Raw genomic sequence first — 20,064 nt, 5'->3', positions numbered from 1 at the left:
GTGAGATAAATGTTCAAAAAGAAATGAGTACAGAGTGCTACAGGGTCATGTAGGTAGAACACTATCACACTCGGGTCATAATAAAAGCTTTAAGTAGAAATATCTTGAGTTGGCCCTAAGGATAAGTCCAAGAAAATGAGCTAGAGAGAGGAAAGAAATAATATGCAGGAAATCTAAGAGGTAGGAACACTTAGATGAATTCAGGATGGCTAACAAGTATAGTGAGAGATGCAGAAAATACGAATTAACCAAATCATGTATGGCCTTATCAGTCAAGTTCAGGGGTTAGTCTTTATCCCAAGTGTAATGAAGAACCATTGAAAGAAAAGATCATGTTTGCTCCATTGTGAAGAACAAACTAAAAAACGTTAAGCCTGAAAGAGTGAAATCCAGTTAGTGAGGATATGGTGGATTTGGAAAAAGATGGATTTGAGCAAGACTCAGGACACAGAATTACAGGACTTGAAGACTGGTTACAGGGAATAAAAAAGAGTCAAAGATTCCTCTCAGGTTTCTGGTTTGGGCAACCAGTAGACAATGTAAGCATATGTAGGGAGTATGATGAGTTGGAGTGGAAAAGATTCTGGCTTTGGTTTGGACCTGTTGAGGGTGAAGCATATGACTCAGTTATGAGCAGATGCCCCAGAGATGGCTGGTAATATAGACTGACGGTCAGGAGACACATCTGAGATGCAGGTGATAATAGGATTCATCACATAGGGACGACTGAGGATGCCACAGAGGTGCTTAGTTAATCCTTGGAGAGAATGCAGAGTGAAAAAAGCAGACAGTCTAGGCTGGAACACTAAGGTCAACCAACATTTAATGAATGGGAAAGATAAGAGCCTGCAAAAGTGAAAGGAAACTAGAAGAGTTTGGCATTTCATAACTAAATGGAAGTACGCTTCCAAAATAAGGGTGTGGCAAACAATGCTAATTATTATCTAGGGATCAGGTGAGATGAGGGTAAGAAGGTTCTTTGGGAGGCTGAGGTGGGCGGATCATGAGGTCAGGTATTTGAGACCAGCCTGGCCAGCATGGCGAAACCCTGTCTCTACTAAAAATGCAAAAAATTAGCCAGGCATGGTGGCGTGCACCTGTAATCCCAGCTGCTCTGGAGGCTGAGGTGGGAGAATCGCTTACGCCCGGGAGATGAAGGTTACAGTGAGGGCCGATAGCGCTACTGCACTCCAGCCTGGGCAACAGAGCGAGACTCCGTCAAAAATAATCATAATAATAATAAAGATAAAAAAGCTATTTTGGTTTTAACAACAAAGAGGTCACTATTGGCCTGGCAAGGGCAGTTTCAATACAGAGGTAGTGATAGAAGCCAGCTTACTACAGGTGAAAAATTGAATGTGAGGTGAAGAAATGGAGACATTATGTATAATCAGCTTATTCAAGATGATTGATAAGAAAGGAAGGAGAGGAAATGGCAGATGGAAATGGAAAGGAGATCAAATTTTTAATTTAAGAAGTAGAATATCTGAACATGTTTAAATCAAAAAGAGAAGACGTTGGTGGAGAAGAAGTAACTGAAGATACAGAGAAGGGGGAATAATTGATGAAGTTAGGTTCCTAGAGAGATCAGAGAGGACGGAAATCCAGAGTGCAGATAAAGGCCATTTCCTTTGGTGGAGGGACTGTATTCCATCAATACAGAAGGGAAGGAGTAAAAGGCAAGGTTATGAAGATAGGTTTCTAAGTGAGAAGGCAGGATGTTAAAGGGGTTCTGTTAAACAGAAAGCTGTTAATTTGGATTAAACTAGAATACAGAACCCTCTCATGCCAGGTTTCTCTGCCACAAGGCATTCTGGGAAGATTCCCAGGACGCCCAGCCAGGAGGTAGGTCATGGCTGCTCTACGTGGGTCTTCTTTTCTGAAAATGCTGCAAGGTAGAACACCCTTGAAGCTGTCAGGGGAATGTCTGACCAACTCTGGGGAAGTTTAACTCGGGCCCAAAGCAGGACATGGGAGTTTGCGGTTCATGTGTGGAAAGTTTCTCCACAGGCAAAGAGTTTCATTTTCTCTCACAATCATCCCTGACCACTCAGGAAACCCTGTCTTTCGTGTTGACCTCAGGAGCTTTAAGGCTTGGTAAAAAACAACTTTTAGAGTGTGTGACGCCATCTTTGGGTCTAGAGGCTGTGTGTCAGGACTGAAAGAAGGGGATGAAGATGAAAGCTGATCTTGCATTTCATGGGTTTTCTTTTTTTTTTTTTGAGATGAAGTCTCACTCTGTATCTCAGGTTGGAGTGCTGCAGTGGTGTGATCTTGGCTCACTGCCACCACACCTCCCGCATCCTGGTTCAAGCAATTCTCCTGCCTTAGCCTCTCGAGTAGCTGGGATTACAGGCATGCACCACCATGCCCAGCTAATTTTTGTATTTTTAGTAGAGACAGGGTTTCACCATGTTGGCCAGGCTGGTCTTGAACTCCTGACCTCGTGATCCACCCACCTCAGCCTCTCAAAGTGCTGGGATTACAGACGTAAGCCACTGTGCCTGGCCTATTTCGTGGGTTTTCTACAGATGACACGGCTATGCTTTAGAGGTCACCAGGAACCAAAAATGAGAGAGGGGCTTGACTGAGTTATTTCACACTGAGTCACTGGGTCTGGTTCACTGGAAGAAAAACAAGTACCAAGGTACTCTGTCTCATCTTCATCTCTCAGTCTAAATCCTCTAGCAGGGAAATGTGAAATTGTCTGGAAATCCTGGTTCACAGAGAAGAACACGGCTGAGGGAGCTGGGTCACCCACAATTCATCTGGTGTCTTGCATTGGATTGAACCATATGAAATTGCCATGTATTTCAATATAAAAAGGTCAAATATTGGCAATTTCATATGGTTCAACTTAATATTGATAGAAACAAAACATAGCGCCTGCCTCTCAGGATGCATGGTGCCAAGGGACTGTCTTTAGGGGCAGGGTGTGGCAGAGGGGTCACTTGAGGCCCCAAATCTGAGGAAGGCTGGCACAGCTCTGGGCATTGAAGGGCTAAAGTCACATGGGGTTAGGGAAGAAAAGGAGATCCATGTAAGCATTGGCTAAGAGCACGAAGTCTGGATTCCAGCCTGGATAACAATCCCAGCTCCAACAGAAAAGATTTCTTAGCCTGTCCTGCTCAGCTTTCTCACTGATAACATATGGAGAGTGATACTCACCTGCAAGCATGTTGAGAAGATAATAACTGCTGACATGTATTGAGTGCTTGTCAACCAAGAGGTCCTCCACCAAGGCTCTTTTATATAAAAGGCTTATATGACCCAGAAGAAGCTTCTCCTTATATTACCATTTTTAGTCCAAGTGAAAACAGGATCAGAGCATTCTCTCTTTTATTCCTCCACTACATCTTATCCATTTCTTTTTGCACCTAGCATGCTCCACTGGGATTTCTTGACCACATTACTAGACTATAAGCTCCTGAGGACTGAGACTATGTTTCATTTACTTATGGCACGGGCTGGGCAGGGGAGAATGGGGAGGCTGGTGTGTGGAAGGGGCAGGGCCAGGATGGATTGTGAGTTTAAGACTTGAAAGCAGATTAGCTCTAGAGACACAATTGGTTTTTGTTTAGTAAAACATCTGGTTGGATATTTTGGTGGTAAAAAGTCAGAGTGCAGGCCATGATCTAAAAGGATGAGGAGAGAGGCACAGAGAGCTCAGATTACTTTACAGATGAAAAGGAGAGGGGTGTCCAGAGAGCCGGGGAAAGATTCAAAGATGGAGAACAAGGAGGCCCAGGGGGAAATTCCCAGGAGTGGGGAATACTAAAAGATTTTTTTAAAAAGGAGATGTCTAACATTACATTTTTATTTTATTTCTGTCCTACCTGAAATTATTAACAGTGAAATAACACTTGAGATTCAACAGTAGGCGAAGGGGAGATGACTTCTTTTTCATTTTATTACTCTTTTGAACTTTGTCCTTCCCTTTTCTATGAACACGCATTTATTTTGTGATATATTAAAAATGATTTTGCTGCACAGAACTACAGCCCTGCCCCATCCCGCCTTGATCTGCAATTACGCTGCCTCAAGTCAGAGACACTTTGGCGAGAGAGGAAAGGACTTAGTGGAAAAGGGGCCACATTCCTTGGTGACATTGATGTAGACTGGAGATAAGGTGTAAAAAAGAGAATTCAGTGGAAGTGGGAAATCAAAGCAAAAGACTAAGACAGACATAAGCCCCTAAAATCTTCAAAGAAAAGATTAATGTAGGAATTAGTTTTGTTTTCCACCAGCCACGAGTGGAGGGTAAGTCAGTCAGTTAAGTGTGTGTGTGTGCGCGCGTGCGCGCATACATGTGTGTCTTAAATTTTTAAAACAGCAGAACTCAGATGAGCTCGCCTGGAACACCCAAGGATATCTAGATCATCTGGGTTTGAACCCCAAGTCAGCCAGTTAATATCCACTAAATTGGGATAAGTTACTTCTCTCTGAACCTGTTTTCTCAACTGTAAGACAGTGATAATACTATTAGCTGCTTCATAATCTGCTGTGACTTTTAAACGAGCCCATGTAAAATGCTTAGAACAATGTCTAACACTTAAGGGACACTCACTAAGTATTAGCTATTTGCATCCTGCATCCTTTCAATCTATTTTTTTTGAACGGATGCATGAACTGTCAACCGTTACTCAAAAAAAAAGTAGAGTTGCTCATATACCCACAATCAGAAACTCCTGTTTTCCTTCCCTGTCTCTAGTTCATTGCTTCTGGAAGGGAGAGTCCCTGGAGATTGCACCAACGGAATCACCTGGGAACTTGTTAGAAATGCCAGTTCTCCAGCCCCACCTCAGATAAATCTCTGGGAGATTTTGGTGCATGCTCAAGTTTGAGAACGAATGCTCTATTCTCTCCAGAGAGGAATGCCAATGGGAGGAGTTTCAGAGCACTCCTAGAGGGTGGAGGCTCTTTGAGGTCTTCCTTCTAAGTGCCATCTCAACTATATTCCCCAATTAGCACATGTGAGCCCAGAAAAGATCTCACCAGCAGAGTCTTACGTGAGAATTGGGCCACAGGTCCACTTGGATTTCACTTTATTTTGATTTTCCTTTTCCTACCTGTAGCCAGACCCAGTTATTTATTACCTCTTCCTGGTATTGGCTCCCACTTATCACTCCATCCTGTCTCTGTCAGAGACATTGGGGTGTCAGCAAGTTCTCTTATAAATATCTGCCAAGGGCTCCTGACACAAAGGGCTTCTTGGACCCAGGGAAAGGTTCTAGTTTTAAACAGTCCCACCCATCCGGTGCTCTCGGACTCGGCATTTTTCAGGACTCCAGAATCTTGGTTTTCACCATGACATTTACAGAGCAGCTAAGCCTGCCTGTTGAAAACCATCCAGGGCTTAAAGGGTAGTAACGAGGCTGGCTGGTCTCCAGCAGTCGGCAAACACTATGACACATTAAATGTCACTGTAGGCTTTGTTTGGTTTTAATGGAAAAATTGCTAGAGTTATGAAAGCTTGCAAACCTTGGCTAAAGAGAAAAAAAATTTCCCCCTTTTCTTTTTCTCTGCTTTTCCTCCACAGGCTACTTATCTAGGGAATGGCCAGTTGCACCCCATCTCATCTTAGCCCCCACCACCACTTACACACTAATGAACACCCAATAGTCACAGAGCCCATAACCAAGAGCTAGTTTCCAGAACTCCTCTTGCTGGTGAGAAAGAATGTGCCACCATTACTAATTCAAAGCAGATCCGACCTAGCTACAAACAGCTACACACATTTTCCCAGGATCCTCTACCCTTCCTTTTTCTTTTCCTCTTAAAAGGAATGCTCATGTTTATTTGTATACAAACATTCATCCCCAGCAGAATTCTACTCTAGGTCTTAAAACTAGAAGGGCACTCAAAGGCATTGAACCTAGACTCTTGCTTCCAGCCTGATAGGTTGTTGCTCCATTTAACACATAATGTAGCTGAGGCTCAGAAAGTCACTTGCCCAAGGTCCTATGGATAGTAAGCACAGAGCTCTCAGACCCAGGGCTCCTGCCTCTTAGACTCTCTTTCCCTTCATCACACTCCTCCCTCCATTTGAGATCAGAGCCCTAGAACTGGATAACAGCTCTTCATTTGCTCCTTTCTTCCCATCTCCAGCCAAGGATAGGGTTTTCTCTTACTTGATTTTATCAATATAGTTAATCCAAATGTATCATCCTTTTTTTTTTTTTTTTTTTTTAAATTCAGCCAACTCCCTCTTGCTGACACACTTCAGCCCTGGAGTTAGGACGCTCTGCTTTCCTTTGCAAGTGCAAGCATGTGAGCACCTGCGTGGGGTGATCTGGGAGGACCTGGCCCTCCTATTTCATTTGCTAACATTTAGGTCAGAAGTAGGCAGGGTTTTGAATGTTTCATGAAGTGACTCACATCCAACAGGCTTGAGAACAAATGACTGCCAAGAAGGAACAGGGCCCACAATGGCAGACCCACTGGGGCTGGAGGACTTGAATTCTAAGAGTGGCTAAGACCTTGATTGTACCCCATTTGTCCTCATTGAGTCTATTTGTTATTTTCATGCTGAGAGAAGAAAAAAATAGGTCAAAAATATTTCTCTGTTTAGCATGCAGATTCAGGTGTGTCTTAGTCTGTGCTGCTATAACAAAATACTTGAGATTGGGTAATTTGTGAAGAACAGAAATTTATTTCCTCAGAGTTCTGGAGGTTGGGAAGTCCAAGATCAAGACACTGGCATCTGGCAAAGGTCTTCTTTCTGCATGATGACATAGCAGAACGCAGAAAGGCAAAGAGAGGGCAAGAAGGGGCTGAACTTCCCCTTTTATAATGCACCATCCCCACTCATGAGGGTGAAGCCTTCACGACGTAATCACCTTTTAAAGGTCCAACCTCTTAATATTACTACAATGGCAATTAAATGTCAACATGAGTTTTGGACTGGACAAATATTCAAACCATAGCCCAATAGGAGGCCCTAATAAGTGTGTCTTCTCCGACTTTCCCAACTCTGGGCCTCTCTGTTCCTCCTCCCCACTGCTAGAACTGTTTAGTACAAATTAGGAGGCTGTGTGGAGTTGGATGAAGTGCCCTGACCTGGCTATACAAGCTCTGCTGTGCATCAGGTAAAACACTCAACCCTTCTGATTCCCAGTTTTCTCATCTGGAAATACATCATAGGGCACCTTAATGATTAAATGGAGACAGATGTAAAGATATTGCAGTACCCACCAAATATCAGCCCCTTTTCCTCATTCCAGATCATATTAGTGCATTTTTTCCACTCAAAGGCATTTGTATTATAATGGGGGGCAGCCTCTATAATAATATTTTTTAAAAAGATGAATCTCTAATGGTGGTTTAAAGCCTTGGAAATAAGCCCAAGAAAAAAGTGAGGTGATATTGTTGCAGCAGGCAAGGGACCCTCAATGACAACACGCATTGAAAAGACTTGACAGGCAAAGAGTCAGGGGTTTAAGTAAGCAACAAGTCACAGGGAAAGCCAGCAGAACTTAAATGGCTTCCTTCATCTTTCTTCTCATGTGGGAGGACCCTAATTATCACACAGCTACTATGTGGTTAAGAGTAGCACATATTTATTGAGCTCCTACTATGTGCTCTGTCTCTAGACCACTGCCAATGTCTTCATTTCCCCTTGGTCCCCCTTCCATCCAACAGCCTACCCCATTCCTTTGTATCCTTCATCCCCTTCTCTCACAATCCTTCCCACCCATACACCACCATTGACTCTCAGCTGCCTTGTCTGAACAGATGTCATGAGAAAGGCTGTTCCTTGGGGCCAACATAGGACACAGAGAACAACCAAGCTGGCAGGTAAGGATGCCACTACCACCACCTGAGAGACTGGTAGAGACAGAGATGAGGCTATTTTGTTTGCTCTTCACCTTCCGCTAAAGGTATTTCCTGAGTGTCTTCTGATGATGAAGGAGTCAGTCAAGAAGATCCATGGCCTTCCTTGCAGCCCTCCCAAGTTGAACTGATTCTGTTCAGGGAGCCACTTCTTACTTCTGTTTTGTTTTGTTTTGTTTCGTTTTGTTTTCAGATGGAATTTCACTCTTGTTGCCCAGGCTGGAGTACAATGGCACGATCTCAGCTCACCGCAACCTCCGCCTCCCAGGTTCAAGCGATTCTCCTGCCTTAGCCTCCCGAGCAGGTGGGATTACAGGCATACGCCACCACACCCGGCTAATTATTTTGCATTTTTGGTAGAGACGGGGTTTCTCCATGTTGGTCAGGCTGGCCTTGAACTCCCGAACTCAGGTGATCCGCCTGCCTAGGCCTCCCAAAGTGCTGGGCACTTCTTACTTCTAACCTAAGTCCTGTTGTCTGCACCAACAGCAGGCACATCTTATGGAGAGGTCGGGCTTCTTTTTAGCCTTCCCAGATGTCCTTCCTCCCTTCAGCCACTTGCATTGTCCTCTCTTTGGAAGGGTGGGGGTAGGAAGCAAGAACAAACTCAAGTCCACAAAATGTGGTTTCTGAGGTTGGGCACAATGGCTCATGCCTGTAATCCCAGCACTGTGGGAGGCCAAGGTGGGCCGATCACTTGAGGTCAGGAGTTTGAGTCCAGCCTGGCCAACATAGTGAAACCCTGTCTCTACAAAATACACAAATCAGCCGGGTGTGGTGGCACATGCCTGTGGTCCCAGCTACTTAGGAGGCTAAGGCAGGAGAATTGCTTGAACCCAGGAGGCAGAGGTTGCAGTGAGCCAAGATCGTACCACTGCACTCCATCCTGGGCAACAGAGAAAGACTCCATCTGGAAAAAAAAAAAAAATGTGGTTTCTGGCTCTTAAAATCAATGCCAATAAATGTCAGAAAATTTGCTACTGGCAAGTGAGGCAGTTTGAAAAATAAGTGTGGGCACTTTGGCCTTGGGCCTCTGGGCCAGCACTTGTCACTCTGTGCCTCTGACATTGAAGACTGGCATTGTCGGAGGCCCTATCATATAACTCCAATGCTGGACAGGAGGCATCGGTGTGTATCTCATAGAACATCAAAGCCCAAGTGGGCACTTAGAGGGGATCCACTGCAACCCCCTTATGGAGGACCATCTGGTTAGGCTTTCCCACCTTTGTGAATGGGCAGTGAGTTTTGTAAATGAGGACAATGTGCTTCACTGGGAAAGGTAGCTGAACTACCATACATGGTCAAGTTCGAGTTTCTCTGCACGGCCTTTGAGGATGTCCATCTTGCTCACCTTTCACCACCCGCTGCCTCCAAGAGTACCAGACCACTCGTACATCCTCACAGTGCTATAACCTCAGTGCCTCTGTGCAGGCTGGCCTTGACTGGAATGTCCTGTTCCCCCTCTCCCTACATTCACCTGAGAAACTTTTACCTATTGGTTATGATTCAGCTCAGCTACCACTGCCTTTAGAAGCTTGAATGTGACCATAAACAAGAATTTGTTAGGCTCCAGAGAGAGGCTGACCGAGGATCGGATATCTGTCCATTCCCAAGTCCCTTTACCTCTATAAACCTCAGTGTCCTCATCTATAAAGTGGGAATAATAACATGGAACTTTCAAGGCTGTTAAAGAGGAAGATATAAAGTGCTCAGTCTAGTAGCTGTTCACCTAGTGAACACTCAAATTCAGTAACCATTTTCATGTTTCTTGATATTCTCCACTCCGTCCTTCCATTCTTGACTGAGATGAAGGCTTCTCTCTATCACTGTGCTTTTATGTGTGTGCTATGTTTTAATCACTTTATTGAAATGTAACTTACATACAACAAAATGTACCCATTTTAAGTGCATGGTTTGAAGAGTTTTGACAAATGTAAACACCTGTGAATACCTGTGCAAACGGAACATTTCTGTCACTCCCAAAGCTTTCCTTGTGTTCCTTCCCAGTTAATCTCTATTCCCCTATACCTGGCCCTAAGAAACCACTGATCTCTTTGTTCTTTCTTTTTTTGTTGAGGCAGAGTCTCACTCTCCCCTAGGCTAGAGGGCAGTGGCACAGTCTCAGCTCACTGCAACCTCCGCCTCCCAGGTTCAAGCCATTCTCCTGCCTCAGCCTCTCCTGTAGTTGGGATTATAGGCACATGCCACCATGCCCAGCTAATTTTTTTGTATTTTTAGTAGAGATGGGGTTTCACCATGTTGGCCAGGCTGGTCTTGAATTCCTGATGTCAGATGATCCACCTCCCTCGACCTCCAAAAGTGCCGGGATTACAGGCGTGAGCCACTGCACCCAGCCCCAACTGATCTCTTTCTATTGATATGTGTTACATTGTCTTTTCTTAGAGCTTCATATAAATGGAATCATACAGTACATATTCCTTTGTGTCTGGCTCTGTTCATTCAATATAATGTTCTGAGATTCTTGAATGCATCAGTAGCTGGTTCCTTATTACTGTACTTTTAACCTTGTGTCATAATCTGTCTGACTCCTCCACTAGACTGTGAGGCCTTCAAATATTTAATCTTTTTCTTCTTTCGTTCTCAAATAGGTAACTCAGTAAATGTGAGCAGGAAGGAGGAAGGAAGAGTGAGGGAGTTGCCATGGGGATTAGCTAAGATCTTGGTTGTAGCCTTGCTACCTGTCCATCCCTGGGAGGCAGTACTCACAGTCCCAGCAGAACCCCATCCACAGGCACTTACAGCAGCCAGTCCACAGCCACCAGCAGGCTGATGTCCTCTGTTGGCAAGCCCACGGCCGTCAGAATGAGGAGCATGGTGACCAGTCCGGCACTGGGGATACTGGCTGCGCCGACACTTGCCAGGGTGGCTGTGAGGCTATAAGAACAGAGAAGTCCAGGTCACGGAAATAGAAAGAATCTTAGCAAAACCAACCCTGGCAATTCTAAGCTCTAATTTTCCTGAGGCCGTAAAATCCCCACCCCCCAACCCCCACCCCATACTCTCCACCAAGGAATAGAGAAATCTACAGTACTAAGACCCAGGAATTAAGGATTAAGGCCTATTTGGGTTCTGCTCAACTATGATGTAAGCTTATAAATTCATGGATTGGAGCCTTATTCCCATCATGCTATCCAATTAGTCTAATATACCACAGGGCTCAAATAAGGTAAGCGTGGCTCTAAAAGCAGGCAAGGAAATATTAAAGATAAAAACAAATCGCCCTTAATCCTCCCATGGGAACACAACTGCATTCATTTTTGCTTACGCTTTTATGTCTCTGTGAGCACCAGAGGCTTTTGGACTACGTGGCAAGGGTCTGAGAAGGCCATTGCCAAGGTTAGCATGAGAACTCAGAATAGCAAATATCCAGACCCGACTGAGTTAGACATCAGGGGAACAAATCAACAGATTCCAAATGACACTAAGCGTCAGGCGCCTGGATGCCTCACCATGGGCTGGAAAATACATTATTCAGAAGGAGGATGCCAAGGAATGATAATGAAAGAAAGGGAGGCTTTCTTTCTGAAGCATCTCATCAGTTCTTTCCAAACAATGCCAGGGCCACACCCAGCACCATTTTGAAATTTGTCTCTGGGAGAGGGTTAATCTGGAGTTCAAGTGCCCTGTCCTGACACCAGGGAGTCTCTGTGGTCTGGCAAAGGGCAGTGACTCTTTTTCCTCTTTTCTGGATGCCATCTGTACCAAGCTGTCATATCAAAATATCATATCAAGAGTACTTCGGAAATATGGATTCCCAAGTTGTTTTTGTGGGTACCAAAATGTAAGGGGGACTGCTTTCTTTGTAGTTATAAAATCCTAGAAATTTTATGAGCTGAGAGGCAGCCTCTCAAATTGTTTCAACTAAATCCGGGCTATCAGTGTGACCAAGCACAGAATCCTGGGGTCTTATCATCGGGAGGGACCTGAATATACCTAATCTTATGTTTTGGAGATTAAGGCCCGTGGAGAGCCTGTGGTTTGAGCTGTTTTTCCCATATTGCCATCCTTCCCAAGTTTAGGCCCATCCTTGCATAGACACTTCCCCTGGGTGTGATCTACAGACCCCCCAACCACACCCTTCCCCTCCCACTCCATGGTGTCAAGGCTTGGTGCACTCCAACTTCCTTGAATCTATCTGGGTCACAAGAGGTACAGTGTGGAGTGCTCAGCCGTGAAAGTACAGCAGTTGAACAACCTGAGTTCAAATTCCAGCTCTGCCACTTAATAACCACATGACTACAGGCAACTTAACCTCTCTGTGCCTTGATTTCCTCGTCTGTAAAAAGGAGACAGTAATGGTATCTCTTTCATGGGGTAGTCAGAAGCTTTCAGGAGCTAATAAATTAAAATACACTTAGAAGGGCCAGGCACATTCTGGCCCATCCCCACCCCACCCCATCCCGCCCAGTAAATGTGAATTGTTTTTCTTGTCAAGAAATCTGGACAGGACCAGACTGCTTTGCAATGAAAACTTCCCTAAAACCCCGAGAGCTGGAAGAAGGGAATTCTCAACCATTTCCCAAACAGACAGAACACCAGGGAAGGGGAACTCCCCAAGTTCCAACAGTCTTGACCTTGACTGTTTTATTTACAGCATCAGTTGCTCTGAGTCACTCTTGCACGTCCCTTTGAACTGTGGTTAACACTAACATTATCTGGTTATCTTTTGGTTGTGTGAGACAAAGTCTTGTAAAGATAATTCTTCCTGGAAGTTGCTTTGCCCTCTTGTCCTCCACCCTAATAATATCCTCACCCTCCAGTGGGCACAGTGTCTGTCTGTGGAATTCTAAGCCCTGCAAGAGCTCCTTGGGCAGTGATTTTCCCTGCATCCCTCATTGCTTTCTGCTTTGCCTGGTCTTCCACTCCCCTGGCTCACTTCTCTAGGGTTCCTGGAAGCTGTTAAGATACTAGACACACAATATCAGAGCAGAACCTCACAGTAACCCTGCAAGGGACATATATAGTAACACCTGCTTTCACCGTGAGGAAAACATATATAGGATGGGTGGAGAAACTTAGGTCACACAGCTTGAACATAGTCTGCTGGGATTTGAACAACGGTCTACTTGATTTCAATGCCACGCTGGTCCTTGATGGCCTTGATCCCTCCCTACATTGAAAATTCTATGAATTAATAAAATGCTGAGAATTTCTAATCACTATTTTCCTATATGCAGTGAAAGGAGAGGAATGAAGAATTTACTTAGAAGTGCAGCATGAAGATAGATTTGGCTATTTTCCTCCAAATAAACTGCAGGCATGAAGTATATCCACCCATGGTGGGTGCCCCAGAGGTAGCCCTTGTGGGGGCTACAATTCAGGAGGATTTGACTGAACTCACCCAGGGGCCAGAGATTTAAATGTGTATGGTCAAACTCATCTTCTGTCAACTGAAAATGCTCAGTAGTATCACTGTTAATATAAAACAAACCCTGTGTAGATAAATTTATAGAAGTTAAGCACAAATTCAAACACTCACTGGTCCATTCTCCCATCTGTAAGTTCCCATCTAATAGTGGGAACTTAATGGAAAATATGGTTACCATCAAGACCAAGAGTTGAGAGAGCAGAAATGACTTTTGCTTGGCAAAAGACTTTCTTAAGAAGCCCTTTTTGTCTTTGAGTTTTAAAGCAAGAGAGGTTAGCATCTTGTGATAATTGTTAGGACATAATTTTGAAAGACTTGATCTTCTGACCTGAAATATGCTTTCCATTGTCAGTAACATCACGGTACTCATGATGTCATGACCACATTTTTCTTTAATATTCTAGGAGTGTTGTGTGTTTTATTAGACATCAATAATAATAATAGAAGCTAACATTTCTTGACTGGTGCCTGGTTCATACTCATAAGAGACTATGAGCCAGCCACCATATTCTCAGCCACCCTAGAATTTGTTATTGTTCCCATTATGCAGATGAGGAAACTGAGGCTCCCTTGTAGTATATAATTCATAGGGTGGTTGTGAAGATTTTATTATATATATATATAAAAATTATTATTTTGCAACCCAACAGTATAATATAGTGGAGGCAGTGTGTGTAATGGTTAAAAACACAAACCCCAGAGTAAGGTGGTCTGGGTTCAAATCCCATTTCTGCCTCTTATAAACAGTGTGATCCTGGCCCAGTTACCTCATCTTACTGTGCCTCATTTTCTCCATCTGTAAAATACGGAACCCAATATCTACTTTTTAGGGCTGTTTCTAGGATCACAAGTTAAATAAATGGAAGCATATGCCAGCATTTGGAAACTTAAATTGTAGTTGTTCCTCTAGATGGCCGTGTGTGATCTATTCTCTGAGCCTCTGTTTCCTTATCTAAGGTGAGATAATTTAGCAAGAGAGTCACTGGAAGACATTTCGGCTAGCTGATTAAATAAATGTGATTGCTATTTCATGTTTTCATATTGTGTGTGTGTATTAAACATGGTGAATTTTTCTTTTCTCTATTTGCTGAGTTGCTAAAGTGAACTCAGATGCATATGGGATATTCACTAAATCTTCTGGAATGGTTATAAGAATAAAGGAGAAAGATGTGTTTTAACAAAAATGTCCTTGAGCTGGTTGAATACCTCAGAGCTAGACAGATCAAGCACAGGCTCTGAAGTGGCCATTCCATGGCAGTATCAGCCCCTAGAACACATAGAGGACATGATTAGAGGAATTTTCCAGCACTTCTACAGACACTGGGTGGTCCCTCAGTTTGGACTTTTTAAAAATCTGAGCATGTAGAGACATCAGACCCAAATGAACACTGCCTCTTAGGAGAGATCTCCTAAAATGGCCCTAGTCCATTAAAGGCCTACCAGAAAATGGACTGTTGAATAACATGAATCAACCAGACACCAGATTATTACCAAAGTGTCTAATATAGAGGTTGACAGTGCTGCCTGGGGGAGAAACTGAAGTGGGAGAAAGAGGCTAGCGCCTTAGCCTGAACCCCAAAAATATTGCCCCTTCTAATGCCCAATGGAAAAAGTCAACAAAAACACTATTCTAATGTCTGTTTTTGAGTCATAGTCAGAAAGAAGAAATGACTTGTGGTTGGAAGAGGTAAACTGTGGAATAGAAATTTGACTTGTGCCTCTGCCACCCATAACCATGAGACCTAGGTTTGTCACATAATTTCTTTGAGCCTCACATGTCTCCTCTGTAAAATGGGAATAATGACTATCCCTTCTCTTCAGGACTGCTGGGCATGTTTAAAGCAATGTATGGAAAGAGTCTGCCACCTCAGAGGAACCAAAGAGTGGAGTGATTATCATCGTGGAGGATGAAAGTGTATTCCAGTGTCTACCTCATTCATTTCCTAAAATGAATCACCCAGGCCTTGGCTATTCTAATATCTGGAATTCTCTTTCTACTGCAAGTACATCTGTCACACAGAATGTGACCCACTTACTCCCTATGTTTTCTGATCACATAGAGTCTGAGAGGGGAAATAAAACTTATAAATTGTTGAGTCCAAAATTGACAAACTGTAGTGTCTTAAAGGACCAAGCTGCGGTGACAGGTGCAGCAGACCAGGCATAAGTAATAGGGTAGGCAGGGGAGACTGTAGGAAACTGAAGTGCAGCTGTCTTATAAGAGGATGAATTTCTAACCTTTTACAATATATTTCAAGGCAAACAAAGCAACACTCTGGGCTTTTAGCCCCAAATTATGAATACCTTCCTTATTTATAGATGAGGAAATTGAGACTGAGAGTAGGGATATAACATAAGTTAGGGCAGAAATTGGCTTCTGGCTTAATTGAAGCATTTAGATGGGTTGGGAGTGATAATATTAAAATGATGATTCCAAAAAGCTTTATTTCATGCTATAATGTCAATATAACATTGAATGGGTTGAAGACCGATATTTTCAATGACTTAACCTAGAAGCAAGAAAGTGAAGTGTTAGTTTGGCTAGTAGGTGTGATCTTTTAAGTTTATGGTGAGGCAACATATTTTTAATGATCTCTCAGGAAAATGTTCTTTCTGAATTTTTAAAATGATGAATGCATTTAAATAAAAACAGCTTTAGTAAAAGCAAAACTATGTGCTATTTACTTGTAATAAAATAGTATATGTCATATTTAGGAATCTCTTCCAGTATTTTGTAATTTCTGCCGTTATCCTCTGGTGATAGAATATTGAACGGAGCATATTTTACTGAAACAAAAAATGGATCCAGAGTCAGCTGATGTTGGCCTCAGTTACAGTCCTGTCAAATCATTACTGATGTTGGCCTTACTTACAGCCATGCTGTAGCCATGGACAAACTACCATGCCTCTTGGTGCCTGAGTTTCTTCGTCTATTAAATGGACAAAGAAATTACCCTGCCTACATCACAGGATTGCTAAAAATCAAATAATATCCAATTTCTAAAGCAAGTTGACATATGCAATACAAACAGGAGGTATTAATGAGTCTTCTTTCTTGTCGCAATCTTTTCCTTTTGAAGGCTGTCAATAATTCCTCTTCTTTTATTACCTTCATTGTCTTCCACCAGCAGAAATGAAATTCAAGTGGCCTCTGTCACATGGAGCTAGTGTAGAGGGGAAACAGGGTAGAACAACAGGTAGTTGTTTTTGTGTTTTACCCCACCCTCCTCACCTTACAGTCACAATCTGTCCTCCATCCAGGACAACACCATTCATTTGGGCTATAAAGATGGCGGCCACCGCTTCGTAAAGGGCTGTACCATCCATGTTAATGGTTGCTCCAACAGGAAGGACGAATCTAGTCACACGTTTATCAATCCCCAGATTTTCTTCCAGGCAACGGAAGGTGACAGGTAAAGTTCCAGCACTGAGAACAAAGAGAAAGAGAGAGACAGGGTTATGTCCACTTTAGAGAAGCAGGACAATGCACAAACTGGAACGCCACTGCATCCTTAGTTTTTCTTGTTTTGTGTCAATCAAGCAAGGTGACATGCAAAAAAGCAGTATCTGGAGCCAGATTAAAAACTGGTGAGTTGGAGGCTGAAATTCAATCTTACTGAGATGCTAATAGGCAGCAAAATATTTTCGTTGGTTCTGGTTCTGGAGATATACTCAGAACTTGAAGATGTTTTCTTTTGACCACTGTTTCCATCTTGGATTCGATATTGAAGTGCATCTGATTGCCCATATTAATTGGGTTGCAAAAAAAAAAAATCTGGCCAGGCGCGGTGGCTCAAGCCTGCAATCCCGGCACTTTGGGAGGCCGAGACGGGCGGATCACAAGATCAGGAGATCGAGACCATCCTGGCTAACACGGTGAAACCCCGTCTCTACTAAAAAATACAAAAAACTAGCCGGGCGAGGTGGTGGGAGCCTGTAGTCCCAGCTACTCGGGAGGCTGAGGCAGGAGAATGGCGTAAACCCAGGAGGCGAAGCTTGCAGTAAGCTGAGATCCGGCCACTGCACTCCAGCCTGGGCGACAGAGTGAGACTCTGTCTCAAAAAAAAAAAAAAAAAAAAAAAAATCTATGTCAGAAAAGAATCATCTATCAACAGTGAAATGGGATGAGGAATTTTTGGATAACCCATAATTTCATGCTAGAAATGCTGTTTCCAATAAAATGACTGAATGGATCGCATTTAGCCCCAGGAAATTGCCCTGAGCTGGGCTTGCTAATTTCCACAACAATAAACATGTCCAGCACCCTTCAGCATGAGCTGAAGCACTTCACTGGGGAACCTCACAGATAGTCCAACACCCTGATACACACGCTCATCAGCCAATTCTACAGTCACTTCAATGACATGGAGCAGGAAAGCATGTGTTCGACAGCAAATCAGAGACTAAATATGAAGTGACTTCACCCCTACTCCTCCCAGGCCTGGGATGTGGATTCATGACCACATGACCCAGCCTCAAAGGCCAGAATTCCTGACATGTTCATATGTCTTCAAAATCGGAGACCAATAAAAAATAAGGATTGCTAAAGGCCAGAATATTATCTCCATGTGGATAGAAGTGCATGGGAGGGTGAGTGGATTTGCTGCAAAGTTTAAGTAATGTAGAAAGCAATGCAAAACACTCAAACTGCCATGGAAGTGCTTCATGGTCCATCCTCTTGATTTTTTTCTATTCAAACTTTAGCAAAGTGAATTAGAAAACCTGCAATGCAGACAACATTTGGAGGTGTTTTCTCTCTTGCACTTACAGCTTTTGTCAAAGTTTCCTCCTTCTACTGGTCAGAATTAGTGACTAAGCTGGACATAGATCCCTGTAGAGGTCTTGGTTTCTCAGAGAGTGGGAGAAGACCATCTGCTCCAGGGTAGCTAAATGAAATGAAGATTCCAGGGCCTATCCAGAACCAACAAATCAGAAGCCCTAAAACTAGGGATGCCCAGATGTGCATCTTATCAAACCACTGGTCCACAAGCTCCTAAAACAACCTTAGGAGAGCCAAATTCCTCTTACCAGAGCATTCTTTGTGATTTCAAGTCAGGGGTCTGTCTCATGCCTCCTTCTTGGTCTTGGGTAGGAAGAAGAAATGTTTGTTGGGGAACATTTCATAACTAAAATCTTGCAAACTCAGGGCAAAGTTGGAGCCTGGCCTCATTTGCATGCAGGAGATGCCATTAGACCTGGCTTGCTGTCTTAATGCGAAGTCAGTGTCCCTTTCTTCCTCTTACCCCACCCTTTCCTGGGCCCTTTCGAAGGGTTGCCAGGACACCAGGACTGGTCTGAGATGACTGTTCAGTTGTGGTTGGTGGCCAGGATTCTCGATTGCAAGGATTCTCAAATCTAAGGACACTTCTGGGATTGCTGGAATACATTTATATTTATTATTGCATTCATTTTTCCAAACTGTCATCAAATGGTCTTTGGACAATTAAGTAGATTGGGAAAAATGATTGGTAAGTATAAAAATATCCTCTATTTCTCTACTGGACAGGCTTTCTTTATGTCTTTAAAAACCCACCTACCCAATCAAACTAGGACTTGAGAATTTTAATTTCAAGCTTTCCTATGTGGACGGGCTGACATTCTGACGTTGCTTTTTTGTCTCCTGCCTCAATGGCCATATGACAGCCCTCAAATGTTGCTAACAATAACTGTCAGATATTTGACATGCTTCTTTTGTTTTTTACATATTAGTTTTAACAGCCTGCACTGAAGTTGGAGGGCTGAAGACAGGTCGGTCTCAGGCCACCCCCCTCTCTCTTCCCTCCCTGACACCAGCCTCTGGAACCATTGAGAAAAGTCGTTCAACTACCCTCAACATCTTTATTCTGTACAAGGGCCGAGGAGGCAGGAAAGATATTTTGTGGGCTGTTCCTGGGTTTTGCGTTTTTTCCTTCTTCTCTGTGACCATGATGGCAAAGAAACCTTCAGTTAATTCTCGGTACATGACTCATGTCACACAGCCTTTTAAACAAAGAAATTCCACATCCAGGCAAAAACCACATTTTAACTAAAGATTAAAACCACATTTTTTTTTTTTTTTTCAAATGAAATACAGGGTTGGGGAAGAAATTGGTCTAATATTTGCAGCCTTGGTTGGATAATCTGAGCATTTGTCTCTGATTTAAATACAAATTTGGGCCATGCAAATTCCCTTAAGATTCACCTTGTCTTACAAAGTTACTGAAATAATGGCCTAGTCATTCAAAAGAAAATAATACTAATATTTTTGAAATAGTTGAAAGATCTAAACCATAAAGGTATTGGAAGAAAATAAAAGTCATATTGTATTAACTTGGAGAAGCTATTCCTAAGCAAAATCTAAATTCTAAATTCTGAAGAAAAGTATTGATAGCTTTGACTAAGTACAAATTTAAAATTTCTAGAGGCAAAAAGCACAGTAACTTTTTAAGACAAATGTCAAGTGAAGAGGAGGATTATTTGCAACTTGTGACACATGAGCTAATATGCTTATACAAAAAGAGAGCTTGAAAATCAATCAGGGAGGGACGAATACCTCAACAGGAAAATGACCAAGTTCATGAACAATTCACAAGGCAGGGGAAAGGGGAGGGGAAGGAGAAGTAAAGATATGCATATCCCATGAGATTACTTTTCACCCAGTAGGACTGGAAAGCATTAAAGTGACTGGTAATATCCAGAGCTGGTAAGTAAGCGGAGATGGGCACACCCTCAAACCCCAGTTAATGGGAACATAAAATAATAAATTTTTCTGAATAGCAATCTGGTAACGTGATTCAAAACCGTCAAAGTGCATACCATTTAACTCTGAAATTCCACTTACCCTGAGGGGATCATCATACAAC

The 20,064-nt window shown here is 43.0% G+C and overlaps 1 protein-coding gene across 4 annotated transcripts in view; it reads right to left on the bottom strand.

Moving 5' to 3' along the window:
- SLC1A2 (solute carrier family 1 member 2) overlaps positions 1-20,064 on the bottom strand; it is a 164,994-nt gene that overhangs the window by 10,978 nt on the left and 133,952 nt on the right. For all 4 annotated transcript variants that reach the window (XM_023185514.2, XM_023185513.2, XM_026454070.1 and 1 more), the window contains 2 exons: positions 16,455-16,649; positions 10,594-10,728 (listed from right to left, as the gene is read on the bottom strand). In XM_023185514.2, the coding sequence (XP_023041282.1) occupies positions 10,594-10,728; positions 16,455-16,649 (330 nt within the window). The remainder of the gene's footprint in view (positions 1-10,593; positions 10,729-16,454; positions 16,650-20,064) is intronic.

The sequence above is a fragment of the Piliocolobus tephrosceles genome, chromosome 13 (assembly GCF_002776525.5).
Source record: "Piliocolobus tephrosceles isolate RC106 chromosome 13, ASM277652v3, whole genome shotgun sequence".
Lineage (NCBI taxonomy): Eukaryota > Metazoa > Chordata > Mammalia > Primates > Cercopithecidae > Piliocolobus > Piliocolobus tephrosceles.
Note: the sequence above shows the minus strand (reverse complement) of the source record. Positions and strands in the feature narration are given on the sequence as shown.